This window comes from Carlito syrichta, unplaced genomic scaffold (assembly GCF_000164805.1).
Source record: "Carlito syrichta isolate Samal-C Ts95f unplaced genomic scaffold, Tarsius_syrichta-2.0.1 Scaffold303660, whole genome shotgun sequence".
In the NCBI taxonomy this organism is placed as follows: domain Eukaryota; kingdom Metazoa; phylum Chordata; class Mammalia; order Primates; family Tarsiidae; genus Carlito; species Carlito syrichta.
Window position 1 is genome coordinate 145,064 of NW_007247756.1, and position 8,968 is coordinate 154,031.

The window sequence follows — 8,968 nt, forward strand, 5'->3', positions numbered from 1 at the left end:
TATCAATGAACCTGCAATGCATATCAGCAACTGTTTCCCATATTACCACACGTTAGAAAATACAAGATGCAAAATTTTGATTTTTTTGTCATCATCAAGTTCTTCCATGTCCAAAATTCCATTATAAGCCAAATATCATTACAATAGAATAATTGGTTCCAATGTTAAACTATTTAATAGGAAGTGATTCATTTTTTACTATTTCGTAAAAAAGCATAGTTGAGTTGCTAGTAGGTGATCCATGAGACGTGTCCAAGTGCAAAGGGTTAAGTAACACCATTGGCTTACAAAAAAAAATTTGTTAAAGAAATGGGAAATTTTAGAAGGAAAACTGTGAACTCAATCAGGTAACAATCATGTGGATTCAGACACTCCAGCCTCACTGACCTGGAACAGCCTGGAAAACACGTGGAAGGTGAACACTGCACAGGAGCCATCCGAGTCAGACAGCATCTGGTTGACGTGGCAGCGCCAGGCTTCCTCCTCATCCTCGCAAGCTACGGGCTGGAAGGCAGCGATGATGGCAGACAGGAATGGTGATGGCAGGGGTGACGTGTGTGTGTCGGGAAAGCCATCGTGTTCTTCCTCATCTTGGCTGCAGACACAAGAGCATGGTTATCATGATGCAGCTTTGAGAGAAAGAACAAGCTCGGCACATGAAATGGCCTAGGCCACCCGCCAGGTGGCTGTAGTCACACAGGTTCAGACAATGCGCAGTGATCTACCCTTGTGAGAGCGCATGAGTTCTCTCCACTCAGCATTTTGAGAGTTAGAACTCTAATGTCAAGTGACTACCCATAACTAAGTCCTAGGATATGCCACCGCTGTGGGTCAATTTCAGTAACTTCTATGAGTAACACAGATAAGAGTTTTTCATTTCAAGTGGTCAAATTTTAAGGCTTTTAAACCTGAACAGCCCCACACTGATGATGAGAATATTTTAAAAGTTTTGATCATGCTCTTATGCACCAAGGGCTGGTAGGTGCTTTTTATGGACTTCATTCAATCTTCACAACAACTCTGAGGTTCCATTATTATCTCCATTTTATACATGAAAAGACAAAAAGTGCAGAAGTGACTGATGCCTGTAATCCCAGCACTTTGGGAGGCAGAGGTGAGAGGACTGCCTGAGTCCAGGAGTTGGAGACCAGCTTGGGCAATGAGGCAAGACCTTGTCTCTACAATAAATACAAAAATTAGCCAAGTGTGGCGGTGGGCACCTGTAGTTCCAGTTACTTGGAAGGCTGAGGCAGAAGGATCACTTGAGTACAGAAGGTCAAGGCTGCAGTGGTCATGAGTGTGCCCCTGCACTCCAGCCTGGTCAACAAAGTGAGACTCTGACTCAAAAAAAAAAAGTGTACTGAGGTTGGGTCATGTGCCTGGGTTACAGGTAGAAAAGGGCAGAGCCAGATTTTGAACTCAGTGCTGTTAGTCCAAAGCCAATGCTGTTAATAAGGACACATACAGCCAGCTCAGCTATTTCATGAGCACATACATGTTCCTAGCAATATGGAAGATAACAGATTTCACTCCAAAGAAACCTAAGACCTGATCATTTCCTCTGAAGAAATTATAACTCCAACACTTAGGTGATATATACAAAAATGGAACAATGAAAAAAGACAGAGATGGACATTGGTTGGACAATCTACAACTCTAGCTCATGAAGATGGAGCAGTTGAGTCTGATGTTGCATAAGGAAATGTGTGATTCAGGGTCCTAAGGTTGCATGTCCACACTATGAGACAGTTCTGTAAGGCTTTCCAGCAATTTACATGCATATGGAAGAAAGAGGCTTGAGTAAAGACAGAAAAAATGATCAAAATGCAGCAAACATCTGAGAGGAAAATGTATATTACGCCTCAAAAAGGTGAATTTTGAAATGTCACTGTGGTGACTGACAGGGAAAGCCTTTCTATTGTGGCTGCAGTCCTCAGCCCAAGTCAACTATTGGGTCCAGCCTTGCAGGAAGCCAACAGCTGGATGTCCACCTTTACATCTTTCCTGGTAGCCCCGAACTCCTGTCAGGCAATGACTGCGTGACTGCCAGGGTGACAGCCCAAGCCAGTGATATGAAAAAGGTGCATCACCAAGATCGACTGTTGATATCTGGTTACATGTTTTCAAACACAGGTGAGTATTTGTGATATTGTGAGGAAAAAAAATTTTCCATGTGTTGTATATGTTAAAACTTGATTATCACAGAAAGTATCAAGGCATAATTTTTACTGTAAGAGCAAAACTCTGAAATACTTGATGATTATTAAATATTAATTTTGTATAAAAATAATTATCAAGGAGCTCCAGATTGCTGAATGGAGAAACAGATGCACTGATAGATGATAGAAACTTTTATTCTGAGTCACAAACATTTATAAAATTTAAATAGTAGAAACTTGAATATATCATGATTCTAATCATTACAGAATTGTTTGACATACGAGTTTCACAGCAGCCATCAACATTTCTCAAGAAAATGTTCTCTTTGAGAATTTCTCATACTTCCTGTTAATAAATGTTGAATGTATGGAGCATAAACATATAACAAGAATAGTCAACAGTACTAAGAATCACTTCTGCCTGTCACAGAAATCAAACTTTTGAAATTTAACCATTGGTCATGAAACTGTAAAATAATTTTCTGGATGTATCTTACATTTATTCTAGTATCACGAGTTCACTCCAATACTGATTTTAACACCTGGCTATGTGGTATCTGCCAAAGTAGGTGTCTGGTGTGCTTCTCAGTGTAGAATGCCACTTACTGTGCTCTGAGAACACCCTCATTATTTTTCTTTAAGCAGATGTCAACAACAGGAAAAAACCCATCACAGTAAGTCATTTTACCTTTAAAAATGAAGCAAGAGGGTATGATTGTAGACTACAACACACAGAGTAAGTAATGTGGAATGAGGGACGCTTTGGGGACAGGATGGGGAAAGAACATCACCTCACCACTGTGCCTATGACGCCCTATTCTCACCTGGACAGGCCAGAGAAATCCGCCTCTTCCTCCTCACACCTTTCATCCAGTTCTTTCAAGGCCAGGGTCACGTCCTCCTCGCAGATGGACTCGGGGTAGCTTTCAAGAGCCAGAGGCTCCGGCATTTCCGTTTCTTCTAAATCAAGAATTCCTTGACACACAAGAGAATCCTGCTGTTCTTGAATTAAATATGACCCTTCATCTTCAAAGGCTGTAACATGTTCCTCCCTTAATACTGAACTTGTATCCTGCAAAACAAGCATATTTTCAGTGGACTTAAAAAAATTATAAAAAAAGAATTTATAACACAATAAATGACCATCAGCATCCAGGTCTGTTTATTAAGTAGTCTTCATTCACACAGTCTAATTCTTAGTTTTTGAACTAATTATTTTAAATGGTCCCAGGCTTAAAATGTTTTGAAATGAAAATATATCACCTATTGTCATGTAGAAACATTGAGAAGTTGTTTTTAGTTTTTCCTCTTAAGTAACAGGATTTAGATGTTTACTTAGAAATGTGTCCACTGGGGTGGGCTGCAGTGGCTCATACCTGTAATCCCAGCACTCTGGGAGGCAAGGAGGGAGAATCGCTTGAGCCTAGGAGTTTGAGACCAGCCTATACAACATGGTGAGACCTTATCTCTATGAAAAATAAAGTAGCCAGGTGTGGCAGCACACACTTATAGTCCCAGCTACTTGGGACGCTGAGGCTGCAGTGAGCTGTGATCATGCTACTGCAGTACAGCCTGGGCAACAGAGTGAGACTGTGACTCACACCCCATCCCCCCCCCAAAAGAGAGAAAAAAATATGTCCTTTGGTAAACTATCTTCTTTCATATATATTCTAATTCTACACAAGTAAAAAAATTATTACTCTAAATTCTCTCGTATTTAATATGTCATTTCTTTCACTACCTAGGAACACAGTAAATTCTGGACATCAGTAGGGAGGTGGCTTGAGAATTCACCCACTGTCCTGTGGGGCGGCCACACAGCAGGGACAGGACTGGCTGATCAGAAAGACGGTGAGCCTCACCCGCTGAGCAGCCCTGCTGGCATCAGTGGCCGAATGCTTGTGCTATAAGTGTTGTTTCCAGGGAACAGGACCACAGTAACTCATGTTGGCTTTGAGTATTAAGTGAGCTTTATTACTGACCTAGAGTTCAGAGGAAATTAGGAAATTTTAGACTGTTATGCTTTTTAAAATTAATTACATGCTCATTTATAAAAAGGAATGACTACACCCCCTGACTCTAAGTAAATATTAATGAAGATACATATTATAAAGTATAGTAGTGGCCTTCCCTATGATGTTACTGAAATAATGTTGCTATGTGATTAGCGTGTGGTAGAAACTCAACAGATACTGGCTGAATAAATGAACTACCACTATTAAAAAAGAAAAACACAACAACTTGGATGGATTTAGAGTCAATAATACTTAGTGATAAAAAAAAAAGAAAAACATTTTCTTGTTTTGAGACAGGGTCTCACTTTGTCATCCAGGATGGAGTGGCATGATCACAGCTTATAGCTGCCTCAAACCCCTGTGCTCAAGCAAGCCTCTCTCCTCAGCCTTCCAAAGTGCTGACATTACAGGTGTGAGCCACCGTGCCTAGCCAGAAAAATACTTTCAAGTATATGACATGATGGTATCAACACCAGTTTGGGTTTTTTTTGAGTTGGAGTCTCACTCTGTCACCCAGACTTGAGTGCAGTGGCCGCTTCTGGTCACCGCAGCCTCAACCTGCTGGGCTCCAGCGATCCTTCCGCCTCAGCCTTCCGAGTAGCTGGAATTACAGGCGTGCACTACCACGTCCGGCTAATTTTTGATTTATTGTAGAGATGAGGTCTCCCCAAGTTGCCCAGGTGGGTCTCGAACCCGCAGGCTGAGGCAATCCACTCACCTCAGCCTCCCAAAGGCGCGGGATTATGGGCTGAGCCACCGAGCTCGGCAACACCAGTTTTTAATTGGCATGGGTATTAGATGAATCAGCCTGAAGGTAAGTGCTCATGGTCTTGTAGTTTTAGGAAGGAAGATAAGCTTCTTTCAGGATTAAACCTAAGCTACTTCTTAGCTGGAGAGCTGCTGCTTCTCCCTTCTTCATGGGCAAAAACAGAAACTTCCTTCCAAAATAGGAAAAGTAAGTAAAAGTCAGAGCCCCGACTCTAACTAGCCTGGGCCTTAGTTTACCCACCTGTAAAGTGAAGAATTTTGACCAGACTCTGAGCTGAGTGCTCCTGACTACAGTGAGTTTACAGTCTAGTAAGCGGGTTAGACTAATGTGCAATTGACCGGGGTACCCACTGGAGGGTGTGTGTGTAAGGTCAAAGCCATTGGCAGTGCACAGACGAGGCAACAGCATGTGACAAGCCTTGACAAGATGGGGTGGGGTGGCTTTCCAGGAAAGGGACAAGATGGTCTCAAAGGCATAGAGACACGGCAGGAAAACACACCACACAGTGTGTTAAGGCCAGTGGGAGCCTGGATTAGTTAAGCAAGGAAAGCAGCAAACTCAGAGTCTGCATTTCACCATTTAAAAATAATACAGTATTATTATTATTATTACAAGTGGTGGCTCACACCTATAATCCCAGCATTTTGGGAGGTTGAGGCAAGAGGACTGCCTGATTCCAGGGGTTCGAGACCAGCCTGAGCAACTTGGCAAGACCTCATGTCTACAATAAATAAAAAAAATTTAGCTAGATATGGTGGTGCATGCCTATGGTCCCAGCAACTCAGGAGGCTGAGGCAGGAGGATCACCAGAACTCAGGAGTTCGAGGCTGTGGTGAGCCAGATCATGCCACTGCACTCCAGTCTGGATGACAAAGTAAGACTCTGACTCAAAAAAATACAATTTAATTTAAAATAGAATTAAAAAAATAAATAATAGGGTAGAAGAAGTCGGTGAGTGACAGCCAGGGGAGGGCATGAGGGATCCTACTGGGATGATAAGATGGTCTAAAACTGGGTTACAGTCACAGCTGCACAACTCAGCAATTTTACTAAAAATTGCATACATAAGATGAGAACATTTTGTTATATGTAAACTATGTCAATAAATTTGTTTTAAAAAATAAAAAATAAAGTAATGGTACAATCATTTCTTAGCTATTCCAATAGCTTATATTCAACATATGTTAAGAAAATCTGAGTTTTCTAAAAATGATTTTGTCATTAATGGGGTAAACATTAGTTACCTGGAAAGATTATGTAATAGCTGAGACACATCCACACCTAGAATATTTACTGAAACTGACCTTTCCTTCCATATCAATCTGAGCACACTGTATTACGTCAACCCATACTTTTTAAAAAAAATTTAAATTTTATAGATGTGGGGTACAATTCGGAGTTAGGTATACAAATGTTCACTACACAGGTACCCTTGTTGATGAGGTGTATCCTTCCCAACCCACAATTCTTAGTTTAATGCCCTCACTTTCCTTAGTTTAAACCTGTATCTCTTTATCAATTTTTCTTGAATAATTTCAAGATGATGCTTTACTATTATTATTATATAATATGTACTGAAATTTTCTAATAATGCCTAGAGTTCATGAAGAAATTCCTTTAAAGGGCTGATGGGCTGGGCGTGGTGGCTCATGCCTGTAATCCCAGCACTTTGGGAGGCCCAGGCAAGAGGACTGCTTGAGCCCAGGAGTTTGAGACCAGCCTGGGCAACACAGCGAGATCTCATCTCTACACAAAAATCAAAAGATTAGCCTGGCTTGGTGGCATACAACTGTAGTCCCAGCTACTCAGGAGGCTAAAGTTGAAGTCTCGCCTGGGTCCAGGAGGTTGAGGCTGTGGTGAGCCGTGATCGTGCCACTGCACTCCAGCCTGGGCAATACAGTGAGACTCCTACTCACAATAAAAAGGGGGTGGGAGCTGATGAAGTAGATTCTGTGGTTTACACATACATCACGAGAACCAGCTTCTCCTACACTCCATCTACCCCATTAGACAATGACACACTCTCATATGCCTTGTTATGGTCAAAGATCAATTTCCTATGAAGCATAATTTTTGTCCCCTTGGATTGGGTTCCAAGTTATCATACATGCAAGAAGAAATGCTCTGTGAATAAGCACAAGTGAGGAATGGAAGCCCTTTTGGAGACAGTGCATCGCTGGCACAAGGAAGGGCAGGACTACCCACCCTAAGGCTTCTGCTGTCAGGTGAGACGCCTCCAGCCTGCGCTGCTTAACTTCGCAGAAGCAATAGGATTCCAGGGAGAACAGGTCAGTGTGCATTTTAAGGGATGGGTTTATTCTTTTAATCCACAAAATATTTCACAGATTATAATTAATTATATTCCTCATCTTAGGAAGTTGCTTTAAACATAGCTATGGCTTTATTTCAGATGTTGGAGTTGTTCTTTTTTTTTTTAAAACAAGGGACAACTTGGGGTCCTTTGATGCGGTCAGGCATGCCCAGGATAAACGCCAACAGGCATGAGGCTGTGTGTGCATCTGCATCCCCTTGCAAACGGAATTCTTGTGGCACTGATCTGGGTAACAGTAGGGCTGCTTCTGAATAAAATACGATAGTTAAAATGTCCCTATCACTCTCATCCCCCAGTGTCACCAAGTGGATGGTGATAATGATATCCACTACTATAAAAGAAAAACCAGGGGATTGAAGGGATCTTTCCTAAGAAGGCACAAGTGTGCCCAGGAGCTGAACACAGTTGGAGGAGGGAGTTTCTGTGGGAAGTAATACAACGCTTCTCATAAATACAAGCTATTTATGGTGGCAAATCCTCATGTGAGTGTAACTATTTAATAATAAACAGTAGAAGATTTGCCCCTTTGCTAAACAAAATTAAAATATATAACCACCAATCACACTGCTTTTGCTAAAAAGTTGTTTCTGATATCGATAGTCTGCTGTTTTCCAGTTTCTTTTTTTTTGCCTCCCAGGCTGGGTACAGTGGCAGGATCATAGCTCACTGTATTCTTGACCTCCTGGGCTAAAGCAATCCTTCTGTCTCAGCTTCCCAAGTAACCAAGACTACAGGTATGCATCACCATGCCTGGCTAATTTTTTTTGTTTTTTGTAGAGGTGGGGTCTTGCTGTGTTGTTCAAGCTGATCTTGAACTCCTGGCCTTAAGTGATCCTCCTTCCTACCTCAGCCTCCCAAAGTACTGGAATTATAGGTATGAGCCACCATGCCTGGTATCACTGTTGTTTTGTTTTGTTTTTTGAGTTGGAGTCTCACTCTGTAGCCCACGCTAGAGAGTAAGGGAACTCTCATGGCTACTCTAGCAGCGATCTGCTGGGCTCAGGTGATCCTTCAGCCTCAGCCTTCCAAGTAGCCGGAACTACAGGTGTGCGTTACCATGCTCGACTAATTTTATGATTTTTTTTGTTGTAGAGATGAGGTCTCACCAAGTTGCCCAGGCTGTTCTCAAACCTGGGCTCAGGCTATCCTCTCACCTTGGCCTCCCAAAGTGGGGGGATTACAGGCTTAAGCCACCACTTCTGGCCCACTATTTCTTTAAAAAATAAAAAATCCATTGGGTTGGGAACTCACTGTCGCCCAGGCTGGGGTACAGAGGCACAATCACAGGTCACTGCAGTCTTGATTACCTGGGCTCAGGTAATTCTTCTGCCTCAGTCCAGTATCTGGGATTATAGGCACATGTCACTATGCCCGTCTAAATTTTGACTTTTTTTAAAGACATGAGGTCTCACTATGTTGCCCAGCATGGTCTTAAACTCCTAGGATCAAGCAATCCTCCCCCTTGGCCTCCCAAAAGGCTGGGATTATAGGTGATTGATTATAGGTGTGAGCCACTGCACCCAGCCAGTATCATTGTTTCTAATGAGAATTTCAGTTTAGTTTAGTTTAGTTCAGTTCAGTTCAGTTTAGTTTAGTTGGAGTTTCACTCTGTCACCCAGACTGGAGTGCAGTAGCCGCTCCCAGCCACGGCAGCCTCAACCTGCTGGGCTCTGGCGATCCTTCCGCCTCAGCC

General features: G+C 42.3%; 1 protein-coding gene across 2 annotated transcripts in view; it reads right to left on the reverse strand.

Moving 5' to 3' along the window:
• Window positions 1-8,968, reverse strand: part of FRYL (FRY like transcription coactivator) — a 148,285-nt gene that overhangs the window by 15,519 nt on the left and 123,798 nt on the right. For both annotated transcript variants that reach the window (XM_021712823.1, XM_008058944.1), the window contains exons 53-54: window positions 2,984-3,231; window positions 388-595 (exon numbers count right to left, since the gene is read on the reverse strand). In XM_021712823.1, the coding sequence (XP_021568498.1) occupies window positions 388-595; window positions 2,984-3,231 (456 nt within the window). The remainder of the gene's footprint in view (window positions 1-387; window positions 596-2,983; window positions 3,232-8,968) is intronic.